Genomic DNA, 21,556 nt, shown 5'->3' on the forward strand with positions numbered 1-21,556 from the left:
TCCATCAATAAGGGACTGGATGGCTTAGAGTACACCCAAAATGGAATTCTTTGCTGCCCCCAGAAAGAGTAAGGTGAACCTAGATGTCCATGCAACTTAGGTTTAAAAAAATAAAACAAAAGTCATTGATCGGGATGTATGATATATTTTCTTCATTTATATAGAAAACCCAGTATATGCACACATATTTACATAAATGCATTAGGGTGTCGGGAAGGACATATAAAACTAACTGTAGCTCCTTTGAGGAGGAGGAGTTGGGGAACTGGGGAATGCAGAGAGAGAGAGTAGGGGGCAGTGCAATTCTATAATGGTTTAAAATCTTTCAAGTAACTTTTCATTAAAAACAATTTTAAAGAAGGAGAAAGCACCCAACATTTCTGTTCTGTAGCAGTCTTTGGAACTACAGGTCTGGACAAAGTCCCTGGGATGGTGCACGGAGGAGATGTAGGAGGCAGAAATAACCAGACTTGGAGATTGATAAATGGTAGGGAGTAGGTGGGGGGATGAAAGTCAGGGAGAGAGTTGGCAGATCAGACCAGGGGTCCCACGTCCGGGAGGCCTGGGCTCTGTGCGGCGGCTCTGGAGAGCAGGGACGCACACAGATCCCCAGGCAGAGGCAGGTTGCTCTGCCCGGAACACCCCTGGTAGCTGATAGGTCAGCGGCTGTGGGTGACCCCGACCTCTGTGAGGTCAGAATCCTGCAGGTGAGTCCAGCATCTGGCCGAGGGAAAGGCAGTGCCTCATCATCTGCAGGGTCGCTTGGCGTTGGCAACTGTAGCCGAGGCTGGCACAGTTTCCTTCCCTAGCCCTCCCCCTGGAGTAGCCAACAGAACCATGGGGGGCCGGGGTAGACCTTGCCAATTCACCTATCAGCCAGTCCCATTGGGGGTTTGCATTTTACGAAGATCAGCACATACCCCATGATATATAATCACTTTGACCAAGACCTGACCATGATTTGAGGCTTAATTTGCCCTGTGGGATTCTTCCCCAGCTTAAGATCAATAATTCCACTGGCTGGAGAGAAACAGGAACTTGACCCATGTTTTTCACAGTCTACCCACCTCTACCTTGTCTTAGAATCCTAAATCCAGAATTTCTAAAGCTGGAAGTGACCTTCGAGATTATTGAGCCCATCTCTTCATCTTACAGGAGGGAAAACTGAGGCCCAGAGAAGGAAGTGACTTGCCAAGGGTCACATAGCACAGCTGTGTTCCAGGCCTCTCTGCAGCAGGTTTCTGTATTCCAGGGCAGCCAAAGTGACTTCAGGCCTCTTTGCTTTTCCTTTGCTGGAGGAAACCCATAGACCCCAGACAAAGGTGGAGTGGGCCCTGGGAGGCAGCACAGCCTTGGTGAGGAGACCCAAGTACAGAGCCTCCTCACTTCCCCCAGGGACCCCCCTCACTGTCCTTGCTGCAGCCTGGATCTGCCTGTTCCTGCGGAGGGTGAAGCCAGGCCCCAGGGGATGCTGAATCAGGGCCAGGCAGCACCTGCTGTTCAGGAGAAATACCCCCAAACAGAGAATCAGACTCAGGAATTTTCCTCAATTTGAACTGAAAACTTTCCACCTGGCTGTCTTGGGCAAGTCATGCTTCTTCCCTGGGCCTCAGTTTCCTTTCAGAATCCAATGAGGTAATCGGTCCGTAAGTGCTGTGAGTTCAAGGTGAGGACTACACTTGTGTGACTCTTCCATTCGGCAGTAACTGAAGCTAGAATTCAGGACCTTCAGGAAAGAGCTGCTCTGCCTTGGGCCTCACTGACTAGTCATTATTTCACCAAAACCCAGTCACCAAGAGGTATATTGGAGGCTCCAAAATATCCAGCCTCAGTGAGAGCCATCCAGTGTGTCAGCCACTGAGGCAGGGACATGGACCAATTGACTGGGAAAGCCTCGTACAAGGGTGGCAGTGCTTTGACCCACACGAGTTGCATCTCGTCTAGGGTTGTTATGAAGCATTCAAGCTGAAGAGTGTCCCACAAGGACAGATCCACCAGGCCTGAAACCACCTCAGCTCCTGCCTATATTCCTGTCTCCATGGCTGGCTCGCTTGTGTAGGCCAACCCCCTGCCCAGCTTGGGAGCCAACGTCTCCCTTGTGTGGGGGAACTTAGCCTACGCCAATAGTAGGGTAGTACAGCATCAAGTTAATTTCTTTGGAGGCTCTGCTTTGACTTCCAGGTTCAACTTCTGCTCTTATTTATTAAGTGCCTACCGCATGCCACTTTACATACATGACAACCTCATTCAATCCTCATGACAATCTGTAAGCCGAAAAGCAACAGAGGCAAGGTTAGAACCCAGGCCAGTGCTCTTTCCACAAGGCATGACAGCCCCTCACACAGAAATATTTGCCCTAAAAATAATGGTGGCTGCTATTTCTTGAATGTTTCCTGCATGCTGGGTCCACACTAAACCCTTTATAGGAATTAACTCAATCTAATCCACACTTGGTACTTTTATTTCCCCCGTGTTACAGATGGGGAGATTGAGGCTCAGAGAGGTTCCAAGAATTTCCAGTTAGGAGGTGGGTAAGCCAGGGTTCAAAAGCAGGCTGTCGGCCTCCAGAAGCTTCCTTCTGCATCCCTGTGCTCTGAGGCTCTGTGTGTGGGTTTAGGGCCTGGACTCTTGCTTTGCTGCAAGTGCCCGTCTTGTCCTTCAGGCCTAACACCCCTGTCTGTATTGATACTTGACCCTGTGTCCCAGCTTCCCCAGGCCTGGGCTTGTGTCAAGCTCTCTTCAACCTCCCAGGGGCCACCATTACTCTCTAATCCCCTGTGTGAATTAGCATATCTGTTCAGCTGCTCCAAGAAGGACCAAATAACTGGCCTAACAAGAAAGAAGATTTATTTCTCTCTTGGGTAGAATTCACACTGGTAGGCAGTCCAGGAGGTCGGTGGCTTTGCTTCACAGGTTGTCCGGTCTTCTTGTCCCACCATTTCTTGGAGTGATGTCCTCATCTGTGTAGTCAGGGTTGGCTCACCACAACCACAACCACAATCCTTTCCAAGAAAATGGGCAAGTGGACGGCAAATGCTTTTTTTTTTTTTTTTTTCTGGGCATGATATAGAAGTTGGCCAGAACTGGCAGCAAAGGAGTCTAGGAACTATAGCTGGGTGGCCATAGATGCAACTAAAGCTCAGGGAGGCTTCTATTACTGAAAGAAGCAAGGGGAATGGCTAGTGGGAGAAATTTTCCATCTCTGCCAGGTTCCCCGTTCCCAGCCAGAGCCTCTGTCCACCCTCAGTCTGGGCCCCCTCTTTGTCCATACTTCCTTCTATGACTCTCTGACCACTTCTTCTTGGTGGTCTCCAAATCCGCATTCTCACATCTTAGACCATCTCACTATCATCAGAGCCCATAGCCACTTTTACTTTTCTTTGCAGGTTAGGAATTCTGCTCCATTTCACATACAAACAGAAGGGCACACAGATTGTTAGAAGGGCCATTGGTTTTGCTGTTGGTTAGTTAAGTGAGAATACTGACTGCTTAACTCCCTTTGTGAGCTTTTGTCCTGGGTTCCCAGTTATTGAAGGAAGGAGGAAGTCTTGCTTTCCTGGCATTTTGAGATCAATATGTTTTATTACTGTCAGTAAAATTTTAACCAGATTTTGGTGTGTTGGGGTGTGTGTGTGGGTATGTGTGTGTGTGTGTAACTAGTTTACAAGCAGAGTAAAACTTTATTAAACTCCGTAAGTCTGGGGAGATTGACCTAACTTAAGCCCCCGGGCATCAGGCCCTGTATCCCCATTTTGACTCAGCCTGGTCTAACTTGGCTGGTGGTCCTCGCCCCTCAGTCTACAACACAAAGTGCATTCAAGCTGGCCTCCTGCCAGGCTGGTAGAATTGTTTACATTCTGGTAAAGTCTTCTGGGGTGTCCACTCTGGGCTACAGCCATGCTGTCCTGGCTCCTTGGATGCAGGTGTCTTTGGCATCAGGGCTTCAGGCCGCCTTGCCCTGTTGGCTCCTCCATCCCTTCCCACTCCCAAGGCCTTCATGACTCCAGTCCCAGCTGTGTTCCCTGTTGAGCTGTTCTAACAGCCAAACATATGGAAGCTTCTGGGAAGTGGGAGCTGAGTTGTCAGACATGTAAACCAATTGGATGATGAAGCTCAGGTTCTCCCCATGATTCTAAGCTGATTGCTAAGCCAGGGCTCTCTTGTGGCTGTGGCCTCAGTGGCAGCCCACATGGACCTCAGTCATTCTGTCCTCAACAGAGGACAACTGTCCTCCCTGTGGCTGGAGGCTCAGGCCCCTGTTAGTCCAGCTCCTGGGACCCATCTAGGAAACTCTCCAGCTCTGACCCCATTTCTCTGGTGACTTTTGTAGGTGCCATCACCAGTTCCCTGGAGAAGAGTCTTTTTCTGCCACTTCACTTTTATATTGAAGTTTCACACATATGCTCATAACCACAGAAGGTAGAAAAGGGTCCTTTTCTTAGAGTCATTGGCCATGGTGATTAGAAACAGGTCTTGTAGGTTTGCTCCTAATCTCTGCACCCATGATCCCAGCTGCCTCTCCTACTGCCCCTTGTATTAAGAACCTCAGACCTGGCATGGTCGAGCAGGGTAGCAGAGAGCCCTGGCCCAGAAGTCCAAGGACCAGGGTGGCCTTGGGCTGGTCATTCCCCACTGTCACTCAGATGCCCTGTATGTAGAACAAAGGGGTGGGCCTTCCGGCTCCCCCGTCTTCTCTGCTCTGGACAACTGACAACCAGATGTGTCCTTGTTGCTCTCCCCTCAGAGGGTGCAGGCAGGGGGCCCTTTTGTTCCTGGGGCTCACAGGTGTAGGTGGGATGCCAGCCCTAGACAAGCAGTGCTGGCTCAGTGAGACACCTGCCGACACAACAGTCCCCTGACTGTCTCCCTCCTCCACCCTGTCCCTTCCACCTGGCCCTGGGAAGTGCACCAAATCCCAGCCACTGGGTGCCTCCCTGCCTGCCCCTGGGAAACCCTCGTGGCTCACTGAAGGGAGAAGTGTGGGACTCAGCAATGTAGGCCCCTCACTAGCCAAATGACTACCCCTGAGTCTCATAATTTCACCACCCAGTCATGCCGCAGGGCCCTGTGCATACATCATAGAAGCAAAGTCTACCACTAAGTAGCATTTGGGGGTTTTCAGATCCTTGCGTGAAAGGGTCAATAGAAACAGTAAGTATAGTCAGCCCTTAATTATCCATACACAGCACCCAAGGGCCTCTCCCCCACAGAGGTGAAGCCAGGCCTGGGAGTCCCAGACAAGCACAGAGACTAGCTCTCCATCTGCACTGCAGAGGATGTCCAAGGTATCTGATTCTCAGATGTCCCACCCCTCCTGCCCAGCGTAGCTTGGACAAGCAGGGCCTGGGTAATGCCACCGGGATGGTCTTCACCACCTTCACCAGGCTCCCCATTTCTCCTTTCCAGCAGCAACATCAAGGTTACGACATAAGTCAAAAATCCTACTTTGCTCTTCCCACTCCAGATACCCAGTCCCACTCACTTGCTGTGGATACAGCAGCGTCCTTTGGGGGCAAGACAGTGCTTCCATAGACCAGGGAGCCAAACGCTGCATTGCCCTTTGTGGCCCAGAAGCCATAGAAAGGTTATTGAGGAAGGGGGTGAGCACTGGCCTGGGGGTCAGGAGGCACAAGTTGCTGCAGCCCTCAACTTTCAAAGCCTCCATCCTTTCATCAGTCCTAGGGGATTGGACTAGATAAACAGTCTCTAAGAATCCTTCTTCAAGTCCATGGTATAATTTCAGTCCTTATAGTAAAGGTGAAAGAGCAAAAATTTATACAAGACTCCCAGAGATAGTTAGCGCTTGTACCTAGTTTGGGTCACAGGGTAACTATTGATTGCAAGCGTGACCATGTGTCCCAGTTTGCTTGGGCCAGTGCTGGTTTATTCATGTTGTTCCACCATAATTACTAGTAGTGCCCCCTTTCCCTCTCAAGAGTGTCCCAGTTTGGATGATATCTTCTGTGGTCACTCTGTTGGCTGTGATATGATGAAATGACATCTCCCTGCCTCCCCTACACTCAGCCTCCTTTGGGAACATGGCTTCTCTGCCTGTGGGTTGTTCCTTGACCACCCTCTCAGGAGGAAACCTTTGACCTCTCAAAGAGCAGCCTTTGCTGAGTTGTGTTTTGGTATTAATTCCCTGAACTTCCATTGACAAAACAAACAAACGAGAAACAATCCCTTCATATGCTGGAGGGATGTCATTGAAAATATCCTTCTCTTGCATCATTCACTGTCCCTGTTGGAAACACCACATGAGAGAGTTCTCAAGAGACCCTTTGCTTCCCTCAAGGAACATAGATGTTTCTTCCTCTCTGGCTGTAAGGACTCTGTAATGGACCACATCCCCCTTTTCTCCTTAGCTGCCAGGAAGCGCAGATGTAAATATATAGTTGAGCTAAGAAACACTTTAGGTCCTTATGATTGGCTTTTTCTCCCTCCAATTCTAACTTCCTGCCTTACTTTTATTTTCTTTTGTTCTGATTTGTTATTCTTGCTTACAGTTGTCTTATATTTAATTATAGTTTGTCACTATTTTATAAATACGATTTTATCGTAAGTTACCTTGAATCCTTGGTAGAACCGAGATGAAAAAGAAACGCACAAAGGAAGTAAACATAGAGAGTATAATTTTTAGCTCGTAGACAAAACCACCTGCCCCTCCAAAGCATGTCACAGTGTCTGAGAGGTCCTGCCATTTGAGAGAAAATTGTTTCAGTCCTATAGACTTGTTAATCTTCTGAGCGTCATCTACGTCCATTATCTCATTGAACTCCACTGCAGCCCTCAGGCACCATTAGGGTAGTAATTGTTATCCATTTTATAGATTAGGCAGTTGAGGCATACAGTGCCTCACACCCACTTCGGGTCAGTTGCAGAGCAGAGACTGGGACCCCCTGCCTCTAACTGCCCTGTAGTTCCTAGAACCCCCTGCCCCCACCCCGGCCTTCTGCTCCAGATGCTCCAGACAGCCACCGTCCTCAGAGCCATAGTTGACATTCAAGTCACCCAAATGCCATTCTGAAAGCAGGTGAGCAAAAGATTGGAGGCATCTGGGCAGGTGGAGCTGGGGACCATGGGTTTCTCATTGAGCTCCCTGGTGAAGCCTTTAGGGATGTCAACCAGGTTTGACACTGAGTCGGAGTTGCCCAGGCTGTGGGCGAATGGCAGTAACTCTCTCTTCTCTTTTGTGTGTGTGTCTGTGTGTGTTCCTTTGCTCCTGTCACTGTAGAAGAGCCTGACTTCTCTGTGGCTGTTGATCGCCAACACGGGACTAAAGGGGAGAAGAGGCTGGGACGGAGCCACCCTCAGCATCCAGTGTGGCTTCACTTTTGCCAGGACCAGGGATGACTGGGCCGTGGACACGGACGTCTCCAACCTCCAACAGTTCACATAGCACACAGGGGACTCGTGGGGTCACCTGCCACTGCCAAGTGGAATAATACAATGGCAATATTGACATCCTTCATGACGTATTCAAGACAGACATTCAGGCAGAAAGCCGTGGTGCATTTTCTGTCTGCAAAGTAGAGGGCATGCCTCACCAATATGAATAGTTTGGACCCTGATGACCTGCTCTGAGTCTACTCACAGCCAGTGACACTTGCAAAAAAAAAACTCCCAAAGCTGTCTTTGGGCTTCTGCAGCTCGTGACCAATGTGGCCAAAGTCAGGCGCCTCCTTGGGACATTTGGATTATTCATAAATGCAGCCTGCCCCAACCCTCCCTGAATAGCATCTGAAGTTTCTCTGGAGGTCATGGATCCTGAACAAAGTGCCAAGGGCACCAAGAAGGCTGAAGGAAGTCCCCGGAAGCGGCTGACCAAAGGAGAGGCCATTCAGACCAGTGTTTCATCCAGTGCCCCACATCCAAGCAGCGGCACTGCTGCCACCCAAGAAAGCCCCCTCCAAGAGCTCCGAGCCCCACAGCCCTTCCCAGGCCCCTCATCGGTTCTTCGGGAAGGCTCTCAGGAGAAAACGGGCCAGCAACAGAAGCCCCCAAAGAGGTCCTCCATTGAAGCGTCTGTCCACATTTCGCAGCTTCCACAGCACCCTCTGACACCAGCATTCATGTCGCCCGGCAAACCTGAGCATCTCCTGGAGGGGTCCACCTGGCAGCTGGTCGACCCCATGAGACCTGGACCATCAGGCTCCTTTGTCACCCCTGGGCTCCATCCTCAGGGCCAGCTCCTCCCTTCTCATGCTTCTCTCATCCCCCCTGAGGACCTGCCTGGCATCCCCAAAGTCTTTGTGCCCCGTCCCTCCCAGGTCTCCTTGAAGCCCACAGAAGAGGCACACAAGAAGGAGAAGAAACCACAGAAGCCGGGCAAGTACATCTGCCAGTACTGCAGCCGGCCCTGCGCCAAGCCCAGCGTGCTCCAGAAACACATCCGCTCACACACAGGCGAGAGGCCCTACCCCTGCGGTCCCTGTGGCTTCTCCTTCAAAACCAAGAGTAACCTCTACAAGCACAGGAAGTCCCATGCCCACCGCATCAAAGCAGGCCTGGCCTCGGGAATGGGCAGTGAGATGTATCCCCCAGGCCTGGAGGTGGAGAGGATCCCTGGGGAAGAGTTTGAGGAGCCCACTGAGGGAGAAAGCACGGATTCAGAGGAGGAGACAGGGGCCATGTCCAGTCACCCTGCAGAGCTCTCTCCCAGGCCTAAGCACCCCCTCCTGTCCAGCAGTTTGTACAGCTCTGGGAGCCACGGGTCCAGCCACGAGCGATGCTCCTTGTCCCAGTCCAGCACATCCCAGTCACTCGAGGACCCCACTCCATTCGCAGAACCCTCATCCGAGCACCCCCTGAGCCAGAAACCCGAAGACACCCACACAATAAAGCAGAAGTTGGCCCTCCGCTTAAGTGAGAGGAAAAAGGTGATCGACGAGCAGTCGTTTCTGAGCCCAGGTAGCAAAGGGAGCACTGAGTCTGGGTACTTCTCCCGCTCCGAGAGCTCTGAGCAGCAGGTCAGTCCCCCAAACACCAATGCCAAGTCCTATGCTGAGATCATCTTTGGCAAGTGTGGGCGGATTGGGCAACGGACCGCCATGCTGACGGCCACCTCGACCCAGCCCCTTCTGCCCCTGTCCACCGAAGACAAGCCCAGCCTGGTGCCTTTGTCCGTACCCCGGACCCAGGTCATCGAGCACATCACCAAGCTCATCACCATCAACGAGGCCGTGGTGGACACCAGCGAGATAGACAGCGTGAAGCCCAGGAGAAGCTCGCTGTCGAGGCGCAGCAGCATGGAGTCTCCCAAATCCAGCCTCTACCGGGAGCCACTGTCATCCCACAGTGAGAAGATGAAGCCCGAACAATCACTGCTGAGCCTCCAGCACCCCCCCAGTACCACCCCTCCCGTGCCTCTCCTGAGAAGCCACTCAATGCCTTCTGCCGCCTGCACTATCAGTACCCCCCACCACACCTTCCGAGGTAGCTACTCCTTTGACGACCATATCACCGACCCCGATGCCCTGAGCCGCAGTCAAGTGTTTACCTCCCACCCCCGGATGCTGAAACGCCAGCCGGCCATTGAACTGCCTTTGGGAGGGGAGTACAGTGCCGAGGAGGCTGGACCAAGTAGCAAAGATGCAGCCTCCAAACCTGCCGAAGAATCTGAACCCAAGGAAAGTGAACTGACCAAAAAGACCAAGAAGGGTTTGAAAATAAAAGGGGTGATCTATGAATGTAACATATGTGGTGCTCGGTACAAGAAAAGGGATAACTATGAAGCCCATAAGAAATACTATTGCTCAGAGCTTCAGATCACAAAGCCTGTCTCTGCAGGTGCTCACATGCCTTCAGAAACAAAAAAGAGTCAGGCTGAGCACGAGCCGTGGTCCCAGATGATGCATTATAAACTGGGGACCACCTTGGAACTTACTCCACTGAGAAAGAGGCGGAAAGAGAAAAGCCTCGGGGATGAGGAAGAGCCACCTACCTTTGAGTCTGCAAAAAGTCAGTTTGGCAGCACCGGGCCATCAGATGCTGCTCGGAACCTTCCCCTGGAGTCCACCAAGTCACCAGCAGAACCAAGCAAATCAATGCCCTCATTGGAGGGATCCATGAGCTTCCAGCCCAGGACTCCCAAGCCAGGGTCCAGTTCTGAATCAGGGAAGGAGAGGAGAACAACGTCCAAAGAAATCTCTGTCATCCAGCACACCAGCTCCTTTGAGAAATCCGACTCTCTAGAGCAGCCCAGTGGCTTAGAAGGGGAAGACAAGTCTCTGGCCCAGTTCTCATCACCCCCTCCTGCCCCACACGGACGTTCAGCTCATTCCCTGCAGCCCAAGTTGGTCCGCCAGCCCAACATACAGGTTCCAGAGATCCTGGTGACCGAGGAGCCCGACCGGCCAGACACAGAGCCTGAGCCACCCCCTAAAGAACCCGAGAAGACGGAGGAGTTCCAGTGGCCCCAGCGCAGCCAAACTCTTGCCCAGCTCCCGGCCGAGAAGCTGCCACCCAAGAAGAAGAGGCTGCGACTGGCAGAGATGGCCCAGTCGTCGGGGGAGTCTAGCTTTGAGTCCACCGTGTCTCTGACTCGCAGCCCAAGCCAGGAGAGCAGTATCTCCCTGAGCGAGTCCAGCCGTTCGGCCTCATTTGAGAGGGAAGACCATGGAAAAGCCGAGGCCCCCGGGCCCTCGTCCGACACGCGCCCCAAACCTCTGGGCACCCACATGCTGACCGTCCCCAGCCACCACTCACACTCCCGAGAGATGCGGAGGTCAGCCTCAGAGCAAAGCCCCAACGTGTCCCATTCCTCCCCAAAGACTGAAACACGCAGCAAATCATTCGACTATGGCAGCTTGTCCTTGACAGGCCCTTCTGTGCCGGCCGCCGTGGCTCCACCGGCCCCGGCACCCCCAGCAGAGAGAAGAAAATGCTTCTTGGTGAGACAGGCCTCTCTGAGCAGACCTCCCGAGATGGAGCCAGAGGCCACCCCCAAGGGAAGACATGAGGGTGAGGAGCCACAGCCCTCATCCAGTCAGCCCTCTAAGAAAAGCTTGTTGCCCCAGCTTTCCTCTACGGCCACCTCCCACAGCGGGCACCCAGGAGGCAAGAGCCAGGTGCAGGACAGGCCCCCACTGGGATCTACTCCACCCTACACAGAAGCACTGCAAGTGTTCCACCACCCCATTGCCCAGCAATCCCTGCATGAGAAACCATATCTGCCCCCACCTGTCTCCCTTTTCTCCTTCCAGAACCTCTTGCAGCATGAGCCAGGGCAGTCTTCGGAATTCTTCTCTACCCAGGCCATGTCCAGCCTCCTCTACTCACCGTACTCTGTGCCTCCTCTTCCTCCCTCCTTATTTCCAGCCCCACCACTTCCTCTCCAGCCTGCTGTTCTGCACCCAGGCCAGCTCCACCTCCCCCAGCCTGTGCCTCACCCAGCCAACATCCCCTTCCGGCAGCCCCCTTCATTTCTCCCCATGCCATACCCTGCCTCCTCAGCACTCTCTTCTGGGTTTTTTCTGCCTCTGCAATCCCAGTTTGCTCTTCAGCTCCCCAGTGATGTGGACAGCCGTCTGTCCCAGATCAAAACCAGCATGGCCCCGCTGGCTTCAGGAACTGCTGGCCTCTCCCCCAGCACAGAGTACAGCAGTGACATCCAGGTGCCCCCTGTGGTCCCCCCAGCCAGCTCTGCAGCACCCACATCAGCCCCTCCACTGGCCCTACCCACCTATCCAGACACTATGGTGTCCCTGGTCGTGCCTGTCCGCATCCAGACCAACATGCCATCCTATGGGAGTGCGATGTACACCACCCTCTCCCAGATCTTGGTCACCCAGTCCCAAGGCAGCTCAGCAACTGTGGCTCTTCCCAAGTTTGAGGAACCCTCATCCAAAGGAACGACTGTGTGTAGGGCAGATGTGTATGAAATTGGGCCTGGACTGGCTGGGGTAAGTGAAGAACAAAGCAGAGGTTTCCCGACTCCATACCTGAGAGTGCCTGTGGCATTACCGGAAAGAAAAGGCACTCCCCTGTCATCAGAGAGTGTCTTGAGCCTGGAGGGGAGTTCATCAACAGCGGGGGGAAGCAAACGTGTCCTTTCACCAGCTGGCAGTCTTGAACTTACCATGGAAACCCAACAGCAAAAAAGGGTGAAGGAAGAGGAGGCTTCCAAAGCAGATGAAAAACTTGAGCTGGTAAAACCGTGCAGTGTGGGGCTTACAAGCATCGAAGATGGGAAGAGGTCGGAGAAATCCCACTTAGGAGGCCAGGGCCAGGGCAGGAGGGAGCTAGAAATACTGTCCAGCCTGTCCTCAGATCCATCTGACCCAAAGGAAATTCCTCCCCTTCCTCACCCCACATCGCCCCATGTGACAGCCCCAAGCTCAGAAACTTTGAAAGAATATGCCCAGCCATCTGGCAAACCTCACCGAAGAGGGTTACCTGCAATAAGTGTGAAGAAAGAAGATTCCAAGGAACAACCTGACCTCCCTCTACAGACGCCTTCCAGCTTGCTGCCTCTGTCAGAAACGTCGCCCAGACCAGCCAAGTCACAAGAAGGTACGGACTCAAAGAAGGTACTGCAGTTCCCCAGCCTCCACACGACCACTAATGTCAGTTGGTGCTATTTAAACTACATTAAGCCAAATCACATCCAGCATGCAGATAGGAGGTCCTCTGTTTACGCTGGTTGGTGCATAAGTTTGTACAACCCCAACCTTCCGGGGGTTTCCACTAAAGCTGCTTTGTCCCTCCTGAGGTCTAAGCAGAAGGTGAGCAAAGAGACATACACCATGGCCACAGCTCCGCATCCTGAGGCAGGAAGGCTTGTGCCATCCAGCTCCCACAAGCCCCGCATGACAGAGGTAAGTTAAGTCCAGCCTTTTTTCCATCACTAATTGTTAAAGCCCTTGCTGAGCTTTTAAGGTCACTTTTCTGAAGTCCCATTTGTTAAACTAGAGCCAAATGAGGTGGCGAATTTCCTCTCTGGCAGCTGTAACTGATCACCTTACAAGTAAACATGTTTATTGGGTTTCTTTGTCAGTATGTCTCTCAGAACATTGGAATGGACACTTTTCAATAAAGTTAGCTATCAAATGATTCTGCTTTTCTATTACATTGCTTCTTTCATAAAATCAAAAATACAATCTTCATGAGGAAGAAAGTGATTATCCAGAAGACTGAGTTGGAAAAACTTGACTGAGTATTTGAACATTATGCCATTCTTTCATCATATGGTTTTCCTGTCCTGTTCATCCTTTCCTGCCTTTCTTCTTCCCTATATCTGCTATTTCTGTTCTCTAGTACCGGTTAAAATCTTCCCATTTCCAGAGATTCTAGAATTTGACATAAACAACTCCTGAAATATTCCTTCCTTCTTTGCTGTGAGTATTTAGGATAGCAAATAGAACTGGGTTGCAGTATCCTTCTTTACCAGTAGGTGATGTTATTACTCACAGCTTGACCCATCTGTGCTGTGTGGTAGTACCAGGCCCTCAGCAAGGACTGATATTTACTCCTTCCTTTCTTCTGACCTGAGCCTGCATCAGAAACTATAAAATGAGTCAGTTACTTGCTTTATAAGCTCAGCAAGTTTGAAATTCATTAATTCTAACTTTGTTTCAGACAAAAGACACCTCCAACCCTGACAAGGCCAGCTAAGGATTCATGCCAAGATGTGTTATGTTGACTTGGCATTTGTGGATTAACAATTGGTCTTGTTTATTGAGCAGATGCACTGTGCCAGGCACAGTGCTGGGCCCTGCAATCCAGTCAATGCTTGCCTCTATCTGTGATGTAGCTGGTACAATCTCCCTTCTACAGATGAGGTAACTGAGGGTCAGAGGCTGTCAGAAACCAAGGTCATATGGCAAGAGATTAACAAATCCCGAATTTGAACCCAGATCTATCTGGCTCCAAAGAGTCTTTCGGTTTTTCTCCTTTAAAGTATTTGAAGAAGGAAAACCTTAAAAGATTACTTCAAATTTAAAGATGTCTATTGGGTATGTCTTCAGACCAGATGTTTTGATCAAATCAGGCATCATCCTCTAAACTCATATTGTACATAATTGAGCAAAACTGTGTTCTGTAACTTCCCATACATTCATAACCTCCTCTTTTATCCTCTAGTGAATTTTGTGCATTGAATTTGTCCTTAGCGTGGCTGGATATTTTGCACAGAACTGTTTTCCAAATTTATTCACTAAATGTTTTGGTCAATCTGCAGACATTCCTAGATGATATTTCCACTTTTGCCATAAACATCATGTCTGACTTGCTCTCCAGTGTCTCTTAATGGCTATGGTTAATCCCAAGATGCTATTGTGATTATATCCATACTTATAACTTCTTGGGTACATGCTGTGCACAACTTTAATCCTCATGACCACCTTGAAAGTTAGGGTGCAATATCACCATTTCATGGATGAGGAAACCAAAGTACAGGGCCACACAGTCAGTGGCAGAGCCTGGATTCAAAACCAGTTCTCACCCAAAAGTCCTTTCAGATGATCTGGACTGCCTCTCTCTTCTAATGACTGAAAACTGAATAGGCCATTTAAGAAAAAGGAAGAGTTAATATGCATTTGGTGATCATTTGTTTAGAAATGCTGCTTTCCTAAAATGATCTGAAACTCTCAAACTGTTTCTTGGAACATTCTGTTTGATTCACTGGTGTGTTTCCCGCCAGAAGTGCACCAACCCGGTATGTTATTATAACTGCATTGTTCACAGCTTGATGCTTTTCTTTAATCACATCTCTCTCTCCCTCTCTCTCTCTCTCTCTCTCTCTCTCTCACCTCTGAGCTGATATTTCTCATCTTGTAGCTTCCATTCTCTGTTTTGAAGCTCTTCATCACCATCTCCCTGCAGGTCTGGGCCACCCTATCATGTCTGAGATTGGTCACAGATATTTTTTCCTGTGTAAGTGTAAGAGTCCACTTTGCAACCAGTTCCATTCCCCAGGTTTCTCTTTCCTTTATATCTCTTCAGGGATCATTTTCACAACCACACAGCACCATTGCAAAGAGAGTAAGAACCAAGACTCTGGTGCCAAGTTGCCCAGGTGTCAAGCTGCACTACCCCACTTACTAGCTGTATGACCTTGAGGCCAGTTATGTAACCTCTCTGTGCCTTGGTTTCCTCTTCTGTAAAATTGGGATGATAACAATACTTAACTCTTAGGGCTGTGGCAGTAATTAAATGAGCTGAAATATGCAACATGTGCTTAGAACAGTGCTTGGCACATTGGCACTCAGTAAATTTTTAGCTATACTCTGGTTATGATTATGAATATAATTATAATTATGATTATGATTAAAAGCCAGAGTGGATTGTTGGTGTCCCTGCTCAATTCTAACACTGTGTTTCCTGGTAAAGTGGCTGGTTGACACCAAAACCAACCTTCTCCAGCTTGGCCCAGACCTCACAGCTGGCTGCAGGGGAGAAGTCATCCAGCCAGCCTGTGGGAGGCCCATTGGCCATTCCATGGATTGCCCAGGTCACAGGCTGGGATGGGAGTGGAAACAGTTGTCCTCTGGAAATCCAGAGGTTTTGCTGAAAATCTGGCAAAGCAGCAGTCCAGACCCTCGCTTTGCTTCCCCTCCCCACCCCTAATTCTGAAGAGATCATTGGGGGTCACTGAGTCATAGAATGCTGGCCCTGGAATTGCTCTTCAAGGTCATCTAATCACCCCCTCAGACCCTGACCCAAAGAGGTGAATAACCCATGTGGTGGAGCGTGTACACAGTGGCCTGCCTTGTGCTGGAACTCAGATCCCCTGATCTCCAACCAGGTGCCTTTCTGCTCAGCCCCACCCCATCCTTGAAGGACAGGTGTGGCAGCCAGGGAGGGGGCTGTGGTTCTTAGGCAGCACCAGGAGAGGTGGTTGCTTTCCCGCAGTCTGGAAGCAATACGGTTTCTCGTGGCTGTAGTGATAGTGGCAGGAAGTAGGATATGAACCTCACTCCCGGCACTGCTGGTCCCTCACCATCATCGTGAGGGTCTAGAGGATATGTGTTGGGATGATGGAAGATGCCCAGGAGGCAGGCAGTCAAGGCCAGCTCTCACCACAGAGGCCCATGGCTCTGTGCAAAGAATGGGCTCCTATAGACAGACAGCTCAGAACCACACACCCTGGCTGCATCCCTGTCATCAGTCCTGCCCAGAAACAGCCTAACTCAGACTCGACCCCCTCCATCCTTGGTGCTGGGACTCCCATTGGTCAGGACCTTCAGCCTGGCTCCCAGCCTTTGGAACCAGCCTGGTACCAGGACCCAGGCCAGATCCTGGCAGCAGGGGACCTTGGGAGCCTCTGGGCCTCAGTTTTCTGATTCATAAAAGAAAATTGGACCATTACTCTCCAAAGGCAGAGTCTTCTGAGACAGGCCCTATTTCAGGTGCTGAGGTGACCAAAGAGACCAAGATAAGGCCTGTCTGCAGGAGCCCCCAGTGTAGTGTAAAAGACGAAGAGGGTACGGTGTGGGTAGGTCAACTGGAAAGACCCTGACAGAGCCCCCGGCTAACCGTGTGACCTTGGATAAGGGACTTCAGCTCTCTGGATATCCGTGTCCTTGTTTCCGTGAAGTGGGGTTAATCACACCTCTTCGCGGGGCGGTGTGAAGGTGAAATGAGCTAACCTGTGTAAGCGTGCAGTACCACGTAAGGTGTAATCGTTAGCACTGCGGTCGCATTGACAACAAACATTTAACCAGCGATGCTGTTGTCCTTCCTGCGGTGGGCCAGGTTCACCTCCCTTCGCTGGTTTCCCCGGAAGGCCAGAAAGATACAGCTAGAGTGGAGAAGGAAGAGGAGCAGCGAGGGGAGCCGGAGGAGGACGCTCCCGCCTCCAAGAGAGGGGAGCCGGCGAGGATCAAAATCTTCGAAGGAGGGTAAGAATCACGTTTGGTTTTCAGTTTCTGCTTCCTGTGAAATAACAGCTCGCCCCCGGCCAGCAGCCTACAGGGAGTACTGGCCGTGTCCGGAGGTGGCCAGTGTCTCCTCGGCAAGGCCAGGCCCACAGGGCACCCTGTGGTTCTGGTGATGCCCTTAGGCAGACGCCCCCTTCGTGGGGCTCACAGGCTGCCTCTGTGTGTAAGAACGCTGGGCTCCTTGTGGAGTGGGGGACACTGGATGTTCACTGAGGATCTGGAGTCATCTGGGACCCTGACTTGTTCCTCATCCCTGCCTTGGGGTCGATGGCAAGTCTCCCAGGTCCTCTCCAGGCTGCTGTTTGCCTTGCCGTGTGTTCCCCATGATGTCACCTCTGTGTTGCCCAAGCGGCCACCTTGGCATGTCTTTTCCCAGGCCTCTGTCCCTGGTTTCCCGTGGTGGGGTTCAGGCTCTGCCTCCGGGGCCAGCAGCAGGGCTCACGGCCCACAGCACATGCCAGCTGGGTGTGCTGGCCTCCGTTCCGCCTGGAACGCCCATGAGTGGTTGGACATTTGGAATATCACCCCTGGTTATTCACCCATCGTCGCTGCTTGTCTTCGGGAACCTTACAGATTGGGGGACTCTGAGCTCCAGAAGGGTGTCTTGTTTCAGACTCGCTTTGTGGAAGTTTTGTGCAAGCTGTGTTCAATGTGGCCCTGTGTTTGCTCCCTGGGATCCGAGTGTCTGTCTCAGGGTCCCGTGTCTGTGTCCCTGGTGTGATCGGTGTGGCCCTCATCCCACACAGCCCTGAGAGGGTGTGGAGGAAAACCTCCCTCCTGAGGAGACCTTCCCCACGAGCACAGGCCAGCTCTGGGCTGCCATTAGAGCCTCCAGTTCTCCATACACTGCAGGTCCCTAACCCTCAGGATGAAAGTGGGAGGCACGGGGGAGCAGAGGCTGCTGAGCTCCCCAAGGCCACCCATCTGCAGCCTCTGGTGGCACTGACCAGCAGGGCCTCTTAGGGAAGGGGCACTTGGAAACATGGGGAGTCAGCTGTCCCAGTGACCAGGAGGGGACACTTTCCCCCAGAGAAGAAGCATCAGTTGAGAAACGCTGGACCAAAGAGGCAATGCTGCCTCTTGTTCCTTTGGGAACAGACCGTTTCCTCCTGTACTTGGTTAGAGCGCCCTCGTGTGTCCTTGTGTTCTCATGTCCTTGGGTCCTTTCCAAGGCCACACAAAGACTTCGGCGCAGCATTGGTGCTTCTTGTCACAGCGAGTTTTCTTCCTCCCTCTTGCTTCAAGAACTGCCTGTGGGCTCCGACGGGCTGCTGAGTTCGCTGATGTGCAAGGACCCTGCCCCTTTGCAGCATCCTGTATGTGCAGGAGGTCGGGTTCGCTTCTCCTCTGAGACTGGAGACCCTGCTGGTTAGCGAATGCTCATGCAGCCAAATCCTCACACCAGTTACAGCCAAGGGGGGTGGAATCCCTGTGGCTCTCAGGTGGAGGGGGCTGCTCCTTCCTCTAACCTCTCCCTCCTCACTGCATCAGACCCTTCAGACCCCTCCCCTCTCCTCTGTCTCCTCCACTGCTTTCTGTGGCACCTGTTCCCCTGGAAACCTGAGCCTTGGGAAGACAGCCGGCAGGAGCCTGCCCTGTTCTCCTTCATAGATAGCTCAGGCTGTCTGCTGGACGGCTGAGCCGAGGTGGTCTGCCCTCCACGGAGGGGTGAAAGGTTCCGCCGAGCCCCTCCACCCCTCCCACACAGGTCCTGTCCTCTTCCTGGTCCACCATTCTCAGGGAGCCTGGGCCTCAGCCGCCATCCTCCCCACCCCATGACACCAGCCCAGCCAGCCTGACACTTGGTTCCACCCACTCTGTGCCTGAACCCCCTTCTCTTTGACATCTGTCGTCCCCACTCTAGAGTAACTCTCGCACTGGCCTGTGTTCAGCCTTAGGCAGTCCTTCCACCTCTACGACCCCAATTTCTTCCTCTGTAAAATGGGGGTTTTATCAGAGGGTCTGTTCTGGTTTGCTAACGCTGCCAGAATGCAAAACACCAAAAATGGATTGGCTTTTATAAAAGGGGGTTTATTTGGTTACACAGTTACAGTCTTAAGACCACAAAGTGTCCAATGTAAGGCATCAGCAGTTGTGTACCTTCACTGGAGGATGGCCAATGGTGTGCAGAAAACCTCTGTTAGCTGGGAAGGCACGTGGGGGGCATCTGCTCCCAAGTTCTGGTTTCAAAATGGCTTTCTCCCAGGATGTTCCTCTCTAGGCTGCAGTTCCTCAAAAATGTCACTCTTAGTTGCTCTTGGGGTATTTGTCCTCTCTTAGCTTCTCCGGAGGAAGAGTCTGCTTTCAACGGCCGTCTTCAAAATGTCTCTCATCTGCAGCTCCTGTGCTTTCTTCGAAGTGTCCCTCTTGGCTGTAGCTCCTCTTCAGAATGTCACTCTCAGCTGCGCTGAGTTCCTTCTGTTTGTCAGCTCATTGATATGGCTCCAGTGATTTAATTTAGACCCACCCTGAATAGGTGGGCCAACACCTCCACGAAAATTATCCAGTCAGAGTCATCACCCACAGTTGGGTGGGGCGCATCTCCTCAGAAACACTCAAAGAATTACAATCTAATCAACACACTGATATGTCTTCCCACACAAGATTACATCAAAGATAATGGCATTTGGGGGGACATAATACATTCAAACTGGCACAGGGTCCCATGAGACCCTGTTCACACGTGCTGGACAAAAGGAAATTGGCGCATTTTATCGCTATTATATCCATCCCTTTACTCTCCCTCCAGGATTTTCTTGCTCTTTTCCATTTGTTGCATCCAATTTGACAGGGAATTTCTGTGGTGTCACCCATCAGCCTCACCTGGGCCCCTACTGTCTCCCCACCCCCTTCTACTGATCCTTCTACATTCATGGTCCTCTGGGGGCTGGTGTCATCCCCAGGGGTGTTTGGAAATTCAGGGTGTTTGGAGTTGTCACATAACTGGGGCACCTCTGGCATTTCATGGATGGTACCAAGGATGCCAACTTTCCATACAGCCGCAGCTTGTCTTGCTCAAAATGCCAAGGGTGCCCCCCACCTGGAAACATTGAATATATCTTCAGGCACACCCACCTGCAGTCACTGAGGTTTTGCCTTAGGGTCATTTATTCTTCATATTCTTCCTGTTTAAGACACGTTGAATGTTTAGATTTCACTCCAGTACGTGTTTAGCAAGGGTCTGCTATGAGGTCCAGTTCATCGGAGTCACTGAAGGATCCAGCCAGTGTAGGCCAGGAGAGGAAGAAGGGAAGATGGTGACTTGTGCACTGGCTCATAAAGCTTCCATCCAAAAGCTGCTGCCCACATTTCATTGGCCAGAGCAAATCACGTAGCTTCACCTAACTTTGAAGGAGCAGGGAAATGTGATCATCCTACCTTGTGCCTGGGAGAATCAAAAATACTTGAGATGGTGCTAACTACTACGCTAGTAGTTTACCATGGTGTCTACAACTTGTCATTTTTATTCAACAAATGTTTTTGACATATATATGTGCTGATACACATAGATCTATTTCATAATAAGTCAGTATGCCAGACAAAAAAAGAGTAGATGCTGTGTAATTCCAACATTCTTGAGTTATTTTATCATTAATGTTCTCCTTACTATTCTTGACTCCAATTCAACAATCAATCAACCCATCAGAAAAGATTTATTTACTCAGTGCTTCATGAGTGCCCTGTGCCAGAATATATCAGTGATCCAAAGGCTTGGGGACTGGTTCAGGTGGCAGCACAAGGCCCAGGCTGAGAAGCTCACAGCAGGGAGGGCTTCCCAGAGAGGGTGGGGCTAGGCCCGGGAGGACAGGTGAGAAGCCGACAGGCAGAGAGGAAAGGCAGATTGATTGGCCATTCCTGGATGATGGCAACTCATGTACCAGGTCAGGTGAATTCATTTTTTCTTGCCTTGAGCTTTCTCCCTTGCTGATGACATCTATCCCCTTGGTTTCAAACCTCATCATTGTGCCCAAGGATACTGTATCTGGGTCTCCAGCTAGGACCTCACTCCTGACCTCCAGACCCTCACTTCTGATGCCTGCTGGGCATCTTTGCCTGGGAGACCTGTGGCACCTCAAACTCAGCCTCTGCTAACCAAGCCCTCCCCACTCCCCACCAACAGCCCCTCCTTCCACATCCAGACTTCAGATGAAGCAGCCACCATCCTTTAGTCCTTCACACTCAAAGCCTTAGTGTCATCTTGGATGCCCTCTTCTCTCCTGATTCTCCCCCTTTCAATACATCCCCAAATTCTGCTGTCCATACAAAGTAGTCAGTGACTCAGATGTTGACTCTTTTCACTCTCTCTGCCTCTCCTCTGGTCTTCCTCTCTCCTGGCCTTTCTTATTAGTTCCACTGAGTATCTTAAAACATTGGTTCTGCCTGTGTCTCACCTCTGCTCTAGAGCCTTCTATGGGCCGCCTTACCTGTAGGATCCACTTTAAATTCGCCTGACCATCCTGGCACCACTGTCTGACCAGTTCCCATTGCATTTCACCTTCTGCTGCCTGATAGGCCCAGCCCACTGCCAAATCCTTCCCACATCCAAAGGCCAGTACCCAGCTCCCCTCCCCTAATGAACCTCCCAGGTCCTTCCACGCTCTGTGGTTCTTTGTGTTACTTCTGTCATAGCACTGGTGCTAAAATTCATTCCTGTCTCCCTGCATGTCTCCACTTGA

At 51.3% G+C, this 21,556-nt stretch overlaps 1 protein-coding gene across 5 annotated transcripts in view; it reads left to right on the plus strand.

Moving 5' to 3' along the window:
* HIVEP3 (HIVEP zinc finger 3) overlaps positions 1-21,556 on the plus strand; it is a 508,675-nt gene that overhangs the window by 435,586 nt on the left and 51,533 nt on the right. For all 5 annotated transcript variants that reach the window (XM_037827530.1, XM_037827529.1, XM_037827532.1 and 2 more), the window contains 2 exons: positions 7,235-12,818; positions 16,696-16,841. In XM_037827530.1, coding sequence (XP_037683458.1) covers positions 7,761-12,818; positions 16,696-16,841 — 5,204 coding nt within the window. In that variant the 5' untranslated portion in view covers positions 7,235-7,760. The remainder of the gene's footprint in view (positions 1-7,234; positions 12,819-16,695; positions 16,842-21,556) is intronic.

Source organism: Choloepus didactylus, chromosome 2 (genome assembly GCF_015220235.1).
Source record: "Choloepus didactylus isolate mChoDid1 chromosome 2, mChoDid1.pri, whole genome shotgun sequence".
NCBI lineage: Eukaryota > Metazoa > Chordata > Mammalia > Pilosa > Megalonychidae > Choloepus > Choloepus didactylus.